We start from the raw sequence: 16,121 nt of genomic DNA on the forward strand, positions 1-16,121 counted from the left end.
TATTTTTAAATTATATAAATAGAAGAAGTGTTAAGTATACTCTACTAGATGGAAAGTGTATGGAAACAATAATTGGAGAGAATATGGTCCTAAAATTAAGGGTGGAAATGTCATTTTAAGATTTAGTTTAAACTTAAAGATAATGTAATTGTTGAAAGTAGTAAAACTTATGAATTAAATGAAGTATAGAATTCCTAGAAAAAGAAGTCTAATAAAAGAAAAGTAAACATCATCATGGCACACACAACCATGAAATTGGTAAAGATTAATCTTAAAGTACCATATTCAAAGTTGATATATTTTTTTTCATAGAATAAACAAATAAATTGCAAGTTGAAATTAAACAATTCATTTATTCTTATTCTTCTGAGCCTATAGCCAACATTTTGGCTTTTCAATCAAAAAGTTGATTATACATTATTTATTACTAAGCTTTAAATAAATACCATTTTTTCCATTTATACCAACAATGATTCCAACGTATCTTTCTTTCTCTTTTACTTCATCTCGTTAGTTCTTAATCAAATTCTATTCTTTCTTTCTCTTTTACTTCATTTCATCTCGTTAGTTCTTAATCAAATTCTATTCTTTCTTTCTCTTTTACTTCATCTCGTTAGTTCTTAATCAAATTCTATTGTGAAACTTTGAATGTATTGGTCACAAATTAATCGTGAAGGTATTTTAGTATACTCTATTTCTTTAATTGAAAAGTTCGAAATTCACATATATTTTGTTGCATTAAGAAATGCAATAATCATGAATCCAATCAAATATGTATTACTGTTTATTAATTTAATCCACAAATGATGTGGTAAACTAACTTAATTAAGACCTAATAGTTGACTGGATCATTCAAAATTGAAGTTTTACAATTCCATCCTTTTTAGTCCTTTCATCTTAAATCGTCTTTCTTATGTCTTCTTTCATGTAGTAATAAATTGAATTTTGTAGTATGTGATTTTATGAATATAATCGATAAAATATTAATATCAACATATAAAATTATAAAAAAAAAAAAAAATCAAAATCTGAAATTCATGTTTAATCTTTCTTCACATGCTTCTCCACCTTCCAATAAATGCAAATCTGCCCTAAAATCTACAAAATACGGCAACCAATTTTCATGTACAATCAAAACAAATATCAATGACTAACAACGGATCAAATATATATTTTGTACAAAACCAATCAACGAATTTCCTTTCCCTATCTTCTTTTTACACAATCAGTAATCCTCTGGAATGCTTTGAAGAGAAGGCCTCCACGATCGATGATGCTCAATTTCATATTCTTCTTCACCCTTCATCATCCGCCCAATAACTTGTTCTAGAGTCAGTCCTTGCATCTCCAGCTTCTTCACCAGAACCTCAAGCTCTCTCTTCGTCATCTTGATTTTCACTAGCGGCTGCGAACACGACGCCGCTTCCTTCTGATCCCCAAGTAATCTATGCTTCTCTGGATCGCCGCCGGAGGTTGTGGCGTTTCCGCCGCAACCACGACCGTGCTTGGAACTGAAGGAGCCCCAATCATCGCCGGCGAAGACCATCGTAGAGGATTGGCTTCGGCAACAGTTGCCCATCGCTGTGATTTCTTGCCTGTGTTATCTTTTTGAGGGTTTACGAAATGCTTTCGATTTTGGGATTTAGAAATTGGGGGAAATTTTTTGTTTAAATAGGGAGAGAGGAGGGAAGGGGAAGGGGAAGGGGAAGGGACGGAAAGAGACCGCGTCGGAGAAAGTGCCACCGTGGACGTGACGGGGTCTTACGTGGCGTAGGTAGACAATTAGGTGGCCAATAAAATATATTTTTTTAAAAAAGGATACATATATACCTAAAACTCCGTAAGAATTTGTGTTGAAGAAGGTCATCTATCTATATCACTGTTTATAGACGAAAATACGAGATTATAAACCTTGTAATTGTATTAATATAAAGTCAAACAAATTTTAATTAATTCAAATTTATACAATAAATGTAGCTTCAAATCTTCATGGTGTACTATGAACTTGTATAAATAATAGACTTTTAAATTACAAGGCTATATTATTATTATTAGGATGTTTTATATCTAATATGGTTTAGAACGGAGGAAGAAAAGTACTGTTTAGATAGAGAAATTTTGACCAAGCGTGAAGTGAATATGGATAAAAACAAGGATTGAGGGCTCGACTGGAAAAAAAAAGGTCAAAGAATTCAAGAGGTCGGTATTCCGGATCGGACAAAATGAATTCCATCTATTTCTTGAATAACAAAAGCAAAGAATAATCCAAAAAACCGTAATTTTTCATGATCAGATACACCATTCTTGAATATCCTCTTTATTTTTTGAAGGATCGGGATTGACAAAGAAATAAATAGTTATGGCTTAGAAATCCAGTCAGATTACAAAATTGAAATACTCCAATCACGGATCAGGGTAAACCTACCGCGAAGTGGTACGAAGGACTTGTTTTTATCCTTTCTTCTTCTTTCCTCTCTTTCATTTCTTACTAGAGAAAAATTGATCGATTATATGTTATAAGATTCAAGAGGATTGTTAGTAAATAAAAATTGGAGCATGAACATAAAAAAGAAAAAAAAAAAAAAAGCAATGGCAAGCTTACTAGAAATTGTGTGTAATGGATTGCCATCCTATTGGGACTTAATCTACAAACGTATTATTTTAATGAAAATATTTTGATATTTAATTGGCATAAGGAATTGTATCCTTCCCAAACTATATTGTAATAATATTATATATATAATATACTGAAATTCCAATTATAGAAATATAGTTAATAGTTCAATCGTATATTATAAAATATAACCTATGTTTATCTATTACACTTTCCAATAAACCTCCCCTCCTAAATTTGAGGTTAGAGATTGAAAATTTAGGCCTCCAATATTTTTGTTTAATGTGTACTCTATGGTTGAATTAGGATCAACATTGAAACTTGTTAAATAAACTTTTTTTCAAACCTATATCCTAAACTTTAGCAATCCAAATCTTAAAGAAATAATAGAATATCAATCCAAATTTAATTTGACTAATTAAAACATTTTGAATGAGATGAATAAATTTATTTCTTAAATCAAAACCTATATATACATATATGTAGTCAAGAACTCAATATTATATATTTAGATTAGATAATATTTATTTCCTACAACCAAATTTAAATAAACGTATATATTACTTTTTAAAACAAATATACTATATTTGAAAGAAAATTTAATTAACTAATGTTAAAATAGATTATCAAGTTCAGATCATCGAATTTTTCATTTGAATTATGTTAACTTAAGCTTTTAGTAAATAATGATTTTAGATGGCATCAAAATGATATGTCTAAGCTAACCTATGTTTTAATTACTGTATTGTTTTTTTCTTTTAATTAAGTTTAATTTTCACTTACTGGATTTTTTGTTAGATATCATATTAAATTTATCTTTATCCATTCTTTTAAGTTTTTAGGTTGATTGATGACTTAAAATGATAATTTTGCAAGTTGTCCAAGAATGGGATGGGTTGAATTTATTTTCCATGAAATTCATATGGATTAAAAATAAAATACTATTTGTTTATTTATTTAATTAGGAGATAATAGATTTACTAAGTAAAGCTATTAAACTATTATGCAATAGGGATGAGAGCACACACAAAAATGAGGCTAATTCAAAGAAGAACATGTATTAGAATGGAGGCTGAATCAAATGTTTGTCACATGTTATATATTATATACTTCTTTAATCTAATTGTCTTCTCTTTGAGACTTATTCTACAAAATTCTTATTAATATAAAAGCATTTAGAAAATCTAATTACCAATTGACATATAATAAATCTTTCCAACACTATTACATAATAAATAAGTAATACACCTTTAATTTAAAGAAGAAGTGGAAAAGCTGAGTGAAGAAAGGAGAAGGAAGGTTAAGGGGTAAGGTTAAGTGTGAAAAGGGTAGAAAGAGAAAGCATCTTTTGAAATTAGAAGTGTGAAAAGGGGAAAGGGGAAGGGTATATTTGACTTTGACCACTGTGTGGGGTCCCGCAGTTCTTCTTTATTACAACACTGACCTAACTTGACACGTGGCTGCTTATCTATTACTTACTTAGGGACATTGTGTATTTGATTTTTTTTGTTTTTCCAGGCTGGGTTGGAGACATTAATAGAAAAAAAAAAAAAAAAAAAAAAAAAAAGAAGAAGAAGAAGAAGAAGAAGAAGAATTGTTATTCCTTTTACATTTTAGATAATGGAAAATGCATTTAATTTTACTCATTAATATTAAATAAGATGACGTAGATGAATTTAATAGAATTCTCGTGATCCAAACAAAAATAAAAACTCAACAATTTTATTATTATGATTATTATTTTTTAATAATAAGCTTCTTTAATTAGTGGCTTTGGATTTGTAGGATTAAGTCAGCAGATTAAAGAGAAGTATGAATTCAATTTCATTTATGACTTGCCCTAGTTGTTACCACTAATCATTTTTAAAGTAGTTTGGATTTAAGAGATTGAGGTGAGGATGAGATTGTTCAAAATTAAGTAATATATTCATTGACAAACAATAAAATAATTTAAAAGATAAAATTAATTATTTAACTATCAAACAATAATATTAATTAAGTTATTATAAAGTGAGTAAATGGATAGTACAGATTTTAATGAATTTATATAGTTATAATATATTAGCCAATAAAAAAAACTAACCACTGTTAAATTGATTATTTATAATCACTATTAACTTAACTACAAATATAATCAATTATTTGATAGTTTTATTGAAATCGATTTTTTTTACCATTTATTTGAAATTAAGTATGATTATACATGTATATATAAAGTAAATTATTAAATTAAAATATAAAGTATGCATGTGTATCAATAAATAAATAAATATATATATAGATAAAATTTCATAAATATAACACACTACCGAAATATTTACCGCTCATGTAACAAAGTCCGTAAAATTAGCTATTTTTAAATATTTCAGGTTTGTCTTTTCGTCTTTCTTCTCTCCGCTGTAATTTTTTTTTCTTCTTTTCCTTTTTTTTTCTATTACGATTTCTTTTCATCGTCTTTCTTCTTTTCATCGTCTTTTTTTACGTGGTTTAGATTTGGATAACCAAATCTGATTTCTTTCTATCGTTTTTCTTCTCTTTTTTTTCACTGCGATTTCTTTATATCGTCTTTTTTCTTTTCCTTATTTTTCTTACGTCATTTAGATTAGGGTTTCTTTATATCGTCTTTTTTCTTTTCCTTATTTTTCTTACGTCATTTAGATTAGTGTTTTTTTATATCGTCTTTTTTCTTTTCCTTATTTTTCTTACGTCATTTAGATTAGTGTTTCTTTATATCGTCTTTTTTCTTTTCCTTATTTTTCTTACGTCATTTAGATTAGGGTAACCAAATCTAAAAGATCGTGTATAAAAAATCGTTTAAATAGAAGTAGCCAAATCTGAACGATCGTGTAACAAAGAATCTTGAAAAAAAAAACGATCGTATAAACAAATCTAAATAATCGTGTATAAAGAGAATTTGAAAATTTTCATTTAGCCAAATCTAATCAAATTAAAGATCGTGTAACCAAATTAAAGATCGTGTAATCAAATTAAATTATAGAATTAAAAAAATAAATCGTTTAGATTTGAATTGAAAAAATAAATCGTTTAGATTTGTCTATCCAAATGATCGTGTATCAAACAATAGCAAAATCTAAACGATTGTGTACCAAATATATTACGCGTGGTTGACTTGTATGCCAGTAAGCTTTTTCCGTTTTTCAGAATTGTTGTGTAAATACTTTTCCTTAGATTTTTAAGCCTCCAATTTATTAGTTTGGAGCGGTTAAATTTATACACTATATTCTATAACATAAAAAATAAAAGAATAAAGAAATGTATTAAAAGTAAAAAGTGCGTAGGTTTAAATGCTATTTAAGTTGATATAATTTTCACTTTGGTTTCTTTTACTTTTGCATTCAATCAAAATGAACTAAAGTTCAAAAGAATAATGACCAAAATGAATACAATTTGAAAGTATAAAGACCAACGTCGTGTTTAAATCAACTATCTATTATATCTTAAAGGTCGATGGTTCATACTCCCTTGTTGAACTAAAAGCTATTTGGAGTGGGAATAGAAAACTTCTGTCATGGATGATTTTGGATTGCAAGACAAAATCAGCATAAACAAAATAGGTCTAGAGGGAGGTGCTTATTCTTGATGGTGGCCAAGATCAAGCCTACAAAAATGAGTAATGAGGCCATGCCTCAATTTGAAGGGATAAAAGGGTTATCCTAATCTAGGTCATTTATTTTGATAAATAATCATTATAGCTACGAATAAATTACGTCAATTTTTACTCTCAAATCTTAAAATTTTCACTATCTCACGTTTTCACTCTCCAACTACCATTGTAGTTCTTCCCATCCTCTAAACAAATAATTTAAAACCAAAAGCAAACCCAATAACTAGCAGCCAAGACACCAATACCTTCACTATTGGTCGAAAGTTTAGATTTCCCATTGGAGATGGAGATCATGGCTAGGGCTACATTTGAATTGATATCCAAGGCCCAACGTAATCTATTAAACGAACTGGGCTTGCAAGGCCCATTGCAAAATCCTACAAAAAGCAGGATCACATTCAGACGACGCCGGCCCATCAGTGTCCATCCATCCACAACCATTCTGTACTTCCCCTAAACTTCAGAAACAAGGCAGGAGCAGAGCACACATCACCCAAAAGTTGGATTTTCGAAAATGAAAACTGCCTTATACTGTCCTTTGACCTAAACCACGTTTTACACCATCTATAATGTCATTTTAAACCCATAGAATAAAATCGTATGGGTGTGAAAAATTGTAGGTGGAGGAGTATGTAGCTCAACTAACCACAAGCTTTCTGTTTTGAAGTTAACTACTTGTCTCTCCCCTTAGGATTACCCATTTTCTTCGACACCTTTATAGGCTTTATATATATAACGTTTACAATGTTTGGTTGGTTATGGGTATCGCACCGGTTTTGAGTTTGGGTAGTCAACTTGGAGCTCAAGAGTTTACTCTTTTTTTTCCCTTTTATTAGTATGCAGAGTCTCCAACATAGTCTATGGTTTCAACTGAGCTTTGAGTTTTGCTTGAAAGTTTTAAATAAATTGAATATAAAATAATATACGAGTATAGTTGATGGAAGGTGTGATTATAGATTTGATTTTGAAGAATTAAAGTTTTGGGGAAAGGAATATTGAATAATTTAGGGGAAAAATATTGAACACTGCTTTTTGAAAATGGAAGTGGCAATAATGAATGAGAATAAAATAATGGTATATATTGAAGGGGTCAAAAGCAAAGAAAAAAAAAACCAAACATTCGGTCATCAAGAAAAGCTCCTTTCACTTCTTTCAAATAACCCCACAATGTATATCATCACCATTTCCACTCTTCTCTTCTCTACATACTTTTTAATTACTCTCTTCTCCATGTTAGTGTGGCTTATTATACCTTCTTTTTATCGAGAGAAATAGTTAAAAATAACAAATTTAACCCACTATTTACAAAATATAATAAATTTTAAATTCTATCAATGATATATATCGATATGTTTCTGTTACTCGTATTGATAGATACTAATAGAAGTCTATATCAACGTCTATGATCGATAGAATTTCCAAAATTTTGTTATATATCGTAAATAGTTTAGTTTATTTTGCTATGTTTGGAAATATCTCTCTCTTTTTTTTTTTTTTTTTTTTTTTTACTTTTAAAACAAACAAGAAAATGAAATAAAATCTAAAATATTTTAAAATTATGAAATTAAATTTAATTGCTTAGAACATATGCCTCGATTAAGAAATATTAAGTATCTAAATGTCACCTCCCTATGATATACATACATGTCTTAATAAAATATACTTAACATTTTATAAGTGTTTGAGTTTTCATTAGTGTTTTAAAAAATTTGAAAAAAATCTAGATTTTTCAATGTATATTTGCATATGACAATCTTTTATTTAAAGAAAATCATTTAGTTCTATAGTTTATTGGTTTAATTAGGTTAGATTTTGTCCAAATAATTTTTTAGTTGGTTCTCTTATTTAGATTGAGGAGCTATAGTTAAATCTGCAATTAGGAAGTTATTTTATTTTAATAGAAAAAATAATTGGTTTGTTTATAATATATATAATTTTTAGTATGAAAAGAAAGGAATCATATAATTAAATGAACATATAACAAGTTGTGTGTGTTGTGCCCAAGCTTTATTAAGCATCAAATCAAACAAGTGGCACAATGCCAATTGCAAAACATTGCAATTGAAAGAAAATGATTGTGCCAAAATATTGTAAAATTGGGGTTCAATATTATTACTATTATGATTGCTTAAATTCTGAAGTGAGACAAGTGGGTGATAATTAATCCTTTAATCAAATAAGATTATTATTATGATTAATGGCTGACACCAATCTAAAGAACAGTACTGTCTTCTTGTTCTCATAAACCCATTAAAACTAAATTGAATCTGTCTTTCGGAAATTGCTGTCATAAACTACAAAACCTATGAAAGCTGATTTTGCAAATCTTATATGGAATTATGTGTTTAAAATATGGTCCTATAACATATTCATCCTCAATTTATTATTTGAAGAGCCATAAGTTCTCAAATGAAATGGGTAGATGTGACACCCATAGTGTTGAAAATTGGGTGTTAGTGTTCGAGTCATTCAAATAAATAAAAAGCTAAAGTTGATGAACGAATTAAAGACAATTATAATTATTTTGAATTTTCAAACTAAAACAATATCTTTTTAAATTGTTTTTCGGTTAAAAGTTAAAACTTTATTTTTATTTTTATTTCAAAATAGTAGTTAAATATAATTGATTGATTATCTAACAAAGAAAGATATTGATTAACCCTAACTAGGGAGTACTAACAAATGACAAAGATGTGACTTATATATATATATATATATATATAAATGCAATGAACATATAGTTTAAAACAAAAGAAAAAAAAAAGCTTAAACATAAAGATGAGTCATGTAACAATATGAAAAGTGAAAGCAAAGGGAAAAATATGCACTTTAAAAAGTATTAGTCAAGGCATCTCATAATGTGATGAAAAATATATATTCAAAGAACAAAGGATGATGTTAAAATTTAGATTAGAAAAAATATGTATCAACTTAATTCACATCAAGAGACAACGATAAATTTGTAGTTTAGACAAAAAAAAAAAATTGAAAAATGTGTATGGTACTTGTCACAATGTCTCTAATGTTAAGTTAATCAAAGATTTTTAGTTGTAGCAAGAGCCATTTGTTTTAGGAATAAAACTGACCTCAACTTTTTTCTCAAGTCATTGTGATGCATGCTTTATACGTAAAATTATAATCTAGCTAGGGTGTTTAAATAAGAATTTTCAAATCATATTAGGTTAGTTCTCGAACAAAATTATGAGTCGAGAAAGATATTTAGGTTTCCTCTACATCAAATGGGGAGGCTCGACCTCTGTCTAAGACGACGTTAGTTTGGGCTTAACTCAAACTCTCATATTTTTAGCCTCAACTTTAGTGAAGCCAACCAATTACTCCTTGCCTTAATCCAATCTCCTCTTCTCCTAACACCTAATTGGCCTTAAGATGTAGTTTTACAGCTTTGAATCTTTTAGGAAGTTTTATCATTTTCTTAATCGATTAATTCATTAACTTTACTGTAAAGCCGATTATGTCATCTAGTTTAGATCTATGTATAACATCAACAATTAGTTACAAAAACCTATACCATCAACCTCGATCAATAGGTGAGAGATTATCCTTTCTATTTTGTTAAACTTGAGAAACGAAATAGAAGCAAAATTATCTGTGTTTTATTGATGATCAGAGCCTCTTGGTGACATGTGTATTGTGTCAACTCACAAAATGAAAGTTATAAATAATGAAGAATATATATATATATATATATATAAAAAAAAAAAAAAAAAGAGAAAAGTCTTTTAACTGTTGCAATTCACGTTTGGGGGGAAGATTTAATAAGGTGATAAGATAGTATAGTGCTATAAGCTTTGTTTGGCCACATCTTTTCAATCCCTAAAGTTAAATTAAAGCCTCTCTGCATGCATTGTCCTCTCCACCCCCATTATGTTTAACCCTATCCCTAGGTTTTTTCTTCTTTTTTTTTTTTAATCTTTTTCCACTAAAAATAAACTATTATTTTATGGATACTTATATAATTTTATTTCTTTATTTAATTATCTACTTTTTGATGGCATATGCTGTGTGTAATGGATTCTATTTCTACCGAATAAGCTAAGAAAAACAGCGACGTGACTGAATAAATATACAAATTACAAATGGATAATGGAATAATACACACATTGGGTTTTAAGAAATAATGGGTTTTCAGTTTATGGATAAAGATCAAATTAGTTGGATGTATTCTATTTTGTAATCTTAATTTCTTATAAATTGTTTCTTATGAATACATGACTTTGTAAAAAGATTTACAAATATGTACAGTAACTATGATATTTACTACACACTTCAATGTATAAGTGTGTTAGTGATATGCATTATTGACCATTAACCTAAAGAAAGCGAAAATAATTTCTTGATTACTATTTGTTTCTAGTTCATTAATTTGAAGGTACAGACAACAAGCTGATGTAAAATTTCTCATTTTTCCTGTTTTTCTCAAACAATTTGGAAAGGATATAAAACATGGATGAGATTTATGTTTAGATTTAGAATATAATGTTTAGGTTCAGAGAAAAGGTTGATGGAATATTCATGGTGTCTTGTAATGCTAAAAGTAATAATCAAATTATAAAAAGAAAAAAAAAAAGTTGAATGATAACAAAAGTTCTTTATATATATATATATATATATATATATAAAGGCAAAAATGCATAAAATTCCAAAGCTTTGTTAAATTGAGACAAATAATTGAAAACGTCAAAATGCTTGAAAACTATACCAAACAAAGGCTTTGGAATATCTTTCAAAACAAGTGGTTCTGGATCACAACATCCTATATATATATATTATAAATTCAATCAAATTCTATACAAAAAAATATTTATTGATTAATAAATGAATCTATTCTTATATTCAATATCATCCATAATAATACAATAATGTACCTCTCTACATCAACATTTTTTTCAGTACAATGACACCTTGAATTATCTAAACTTACAAAATATATATATATATTTCAAGAATTTTTTGGACTTTTAAATTTGCATTGTATATAATTTTAAGCCACTTCCAAAGATAGAGACAATGTTGAAAATTAAGTTATCTACAATTTCTATATAATAAATTAAAAAAATTTGTTTTGCATTGAGTAATTAGTCCCTAAGTTTTAAAATGGTGAAAGGAAAATGAAGTTAATACCACATACCAAAAATAGCATCTTAAAACCTAATTAAAACCCATCCATATCTTAACCATCAATATATGAGACACACTAATAAATAAGGGAAAACTAAAAAACTATTAACCAAAAGAAGAAACTATTTTATATGTACAATTTCAAACATGATATAGTGCTAATAATAATAATTCATTTTTCTATTTTTCAACTTGACATGCATGCATATTACTTCAAAACCAATCACAAAATTTCAAAGTTTTCAATTAATTATAACAATAATATGATTTTTGAAACATTAATGTCCTTTGAAACAAAAAAAAAATCTTACACGATGTAACTCTCAATTGACAAATCCACATAGACCATAGGCTTTAGGCTTTTGTTCTGAACCAAAACATTAATTTACAGGAGAAAAAAAGAGGGAGTGTTGATAGAGACATATTTACTGCCAAATAATTGGCAGTCCATAAATTTTATAGAAAAAAAAAATTGAAAAAAACTAAAAATAAATAATAACCCACATAAAAAAAAGTCAGCTTTTTCAAGGGAAAAATAAAAGGACTACTGCTTCATGTTATTCTGGAAATGATGCTGTCTAGGGATTTGCTATAAGCTCTTTCATTTTGTGGTACTATTGAGTTTCTTTGGACAGTAGCTACAGGGCAATTACATCAAATATGTTTAGGTCTAAAGTTGTTTAATAATTATCCAACAACCATATAGAAGAGGATAGAAATGTAAAATTATTGAATTACAGTACACTTGTTGATGTGTGATTTAGCCGGAGGATGGATCCAGCTGACCTGCAAAATAGATATCTCGTTCCATAGGGACGACAGCATGCTTAAGTTAACACTGATATCAAAGTGTTGTACTGATAGCTTGAGCATAATTGGATTAATTGTGTATCCCGTTAGGAGGGTGTTCTATGGTTATATGAGTTTCATTCCCTCCAAATAATTCTTTCTTTCTCTTTTAGAATATCGTGGGTATGATGAGGTTTTATTATATGAATTCAACCATCAAAGAAAGCAAGAAAAACACAAATAATAGAGAAATCGATATAGAGATTTACATGATTCACTAACAATGTTTTAATCATAAGTTCGTATCTACGGTAGGTAGATGAAGAGATTAAATGTCATCAAAGTAAAAATATGGATATGATAATTCAGATTAGGTTCAATTTATATATACACTGCATGTTTATAAATAAACTCCAAATTATTTAGAAGCAAAGAAGTTAGAAAGAAGAAGAAAAGGTAGAGGAAAAAGGGAAAGGGTGGTTGTGGTAATTTGAGTGATATTATGTTTTTGGTTTTTAAGAAAAAGACAATGGGAAAGGTGGGAGTCCACTCTTTTCTAATTTACCCACTAAATTATTCCACTTCTTTTCTTCAATATCAGACCCTTTTCTTTTTCCTTTCCTTTTTTCTGATTGGCCTTCCAACATTATTGGATACTCGGACAAAAAAAACACACACCCCCTTACTCACATGAGTATAATCTAAACTTTAAATCCCTCGCTAAAATACTTACATATCATTAATCTTAAGTAACTCGAAAGCGCCTTTAGTTACATGAGAGGATGAAGTCAAGTTCACTCTCCACTTGTCCCTTTTGTTGTAAGGACCATATTGATAAACAAATTTTACTATTCCATGAGTCAGTACATTCTACTTCTATCAAATAATTCTACCATTATTATATAAATGGAAAATTGAAAATTTGAAGTGATTAGATATAGATGTGTAGAAAGCAAACAATTATAGAAAGAAAGAAAATGATTTTATGGAGGAATTAAATAGAGATTTTTGAATAGATAAAGATGGAGGGCATAGGATGCTTGGGGGATTACATGGTAGGAAAAGGAATGGTGAGGAAATAGATGAGAGTGAAGGGAGGAGGGGTCCACGGTTCACGGTCCACGGTCCATGGCTGGGGGGTAGGGGAGCGGGTCGGGGATGAATATATATATTGATTGCAAAAAATTAACAATGGGTCCTAGTGAACTAAAGGTCCGCTCGTTGCAACTCCCAACCGCTATTGCACTATGACCTCATCTCTAACCAAGCCCACACAAGACAAACTCACTTTTCTCCCATTTTGCATTTTAAGGTTGTTTTTTCTTTTCTTCTTTTTTTTAATAAAATATTTCGTATCTATCTTTCTTTCTTTCTTTTTTTCTCTTAATTTTATCTTTTTAAAATCCTAAATAAAATTTGATCTAAAATAAGAGGGTTAAAATTATGTGGAGAGACTTGCAAACTAGAGAAAAATTGTTCTAGTTCCAATGTTATGCATGGAGAACTATGGAATATGGAGGAGTAGTTAGGAATTTGAATTACCTTATGTAGAAACATAACGATGTATTTATGACAAAATTGTGACCTAGGTTCATCTTAATCTCACTAAGATTAGGATACAAATTTTATCCTAATCTCAAATAAGTTATAACTAAATCTATTGAATCAATAATGGTTTGTTGACATGTAAAAGCTAAATTCACTTTATTTTGTATTTATCTTTTTCTTAATATTTTTCATGTTTTTGGCTTATTTCTTCAAGTCCAAATTCATCCGTAAGCGTTTTTATATATATTTTAACAACCCATCTCTTATAGCTTGGAAATGTGTCAAAAGAAAAACTAGTGAAATTCAATATTAATGAAAGAAAACAACTATTTTACGAAGAGCTCAAATTCAAAACAATTTGCTCTAATACCAAATCAAAATCACCATACACATTATAGTAAACTCAATTACATTAACACTTTTAGAAGTATAAAAGGCTAAACAGGCATACTTATTAAAGGTTTTTTTCTTTTTTTTAAAAAAAAATCAAATTGTTACACGGATTAGATGGTAACATAGTTAATATTCCAGAGAAGAAAAGAAATTGATTTGAATGCCGAAGAAGAAAGAAAGAAAGAAAGAAGAGTGAGAGAGAGGGGGTAGGAGCCATGTGATTTGACATGTTGGGATAATGAAGGGTGATGGGAATGGAGCCAAGTTTGTAAAGGGGGAGGGAAGGACCCATGAGCCTCCACCATTGTTGGCCCTTGAATCTCAGCCATCCAATGTGGTATGATGAAGATGAAGATGAAGAAGATGATGATGATATATGATGCGAGAAATTAAAGTGTACATATAGTTTTTTGGTGAAAACATGATCACTTCCTCAACAGTGGGGGAGGGCTTATTATTGAAAACGACATACCCTTTATTTTCTCCACCCAATTATTTGCTTACGTCCATTTTCTTTTTCTTAAATAAACAAATATTATATTCATCATCAAACCTTCTTTCCATCAATAATGACTTTTTTTTTTCTTTCACACCCCCGGTCCTCCTTCTGCCACGTGTCCCCTCTCCATCTCTCTCCCCCAGCTGACTGGACCCTCCCACCACGTGGACTGTGGGTCTCCCAAAGATTATTTTTTTTGGAAAACTTTGATTATTTCTCCCCTACTTTAGGAACCAACCCATTAAATTGACGTCTCCACACAAACCCTTCTTCTTTCCACCATAATATTTACGTATTTTTTTATCGTTGCAAAAATAATGATCAAGTACTCTTCTTCATTGAGTTGAGTATTGTAGACCAAGTGAAGGGTTGAGTAGGTTGTGAGATTTTTTCAGTATGTATTGCATGCCTGCTGCAATATAATTAAGTGTTTGTTAAGAAGGAATGTTAGTTTAAAGTACGACTGGATATAAATTAATTTGGCAACGTTAACATCACTCGTGATTGATATTCTTCTTACTTTTTACTGTTAAAAGAAGTAGAATAATTGCATTTATCTTACTGTTCATCCACAACAATACTCACGATGACTATGCATGAGATTGTCTTGCTATATATGACTTCTCTCTCACAAATCTTAGATTGATATGTTAATTGGTTCTCTAATTCTCGCTCAATATATCTTAGATTGTATTTATGGACACTACAAATGTTGGTTGATGCTTTTTGAGAGAGAGAGAGAGAGAGAAATGGAAATAATTAAAAGAAAGAAAAAGAGAGAAGTGAGAGAGTATGGTGTGTGGGGGAATAATTAAAAATGGTTGTGTTTGACCAAGAAGTGAGAGTAGTCTTGAAATTTCCCAACATGGTTGATCAAAAATGAGGATGTTAAAGGGTAGGGGTCTGAGCCAATTTTGGTTTTATTTCCTTCTGGGCTTCGTTTTGGTCCCCGAAATGGGATTGATTCTAAGTGAAGCTGAACTCAGGGGATCACAACCCACAATAATAATAACTTTACTTACCATATCCCCCTTTTCTAGAATTAGAAACTTCCATCTCCATCAACTCCCACCCCCTTCTAAACCTCCCTCCAACTTAATTACCCATCCTTTACTGCTTCTCTCCATTCAAACCTCCTCAATTGCATTTTATTATTCTTTTTTCTTTCATAATTAATCATCAAATATACCTAACATAAATATAATTATGGTCTTTTTATTTTTATTTTTTATTTATGTTTCTATATTCTTTTTTTTCTAACATTTTATTAATATTTTCCTAATATAAAGTATAAATTGAGTGCAAGGAATAATTAAAGAACTTTAGGGTTCAAATTTTACTAGAATGATTTTCCCTCCCTTTTTGTTTATTGTTTTTACAGTTTAAGTGAAGCCATCATTGGCATCTTCTGTATTATTCTCACCCATGCATTTGCTTAGAAGCCGAAATGCAACCCAAATGAATCCAAATTCACATGAAATTCAACTCTCTTTTGATTTACTAAAACGCTATAA

At 29.3% G+C, this 16,121-nt stretch overlaps 1 protein-coding gene across 1 annotated transcript; it reads right to left on the reverse strand.

Moving 5' to 3' along the window:
- Positions 1–1,225: 1,225 nt before the first annotated feature.
- On the reverse strand, positions 1,226–1,546 carry LOC103489132 (uncharacterized). The gene has a single exon (XM_008448152.1). The coding sequence runs from the start codon at positions 1,544–1,546 to the stop codon at positions 1,226–1,228; it is 321 nt and encodes a 106-aa protein (XP_008446374.1).
- Positions 1,547–16,121: the final 14,575 nt, after the last annotated feature.

The sequence above is a fragment of the Cucumis melo genome, chromosome 12 (genome assembly GCF_025177605.1).
Source record: "Cucumis melo cultivar AY chromosome 12, USDA_Cmelo_AY_1.0, whole genome shotgun sequence".
Lineage (NCBI taxonomy): Eukaryota > Viridiplantae > Streptophyta > Magnoliopsida > Cucurbitales > Cucurbitaceae > Cucumis > Cucumis melo.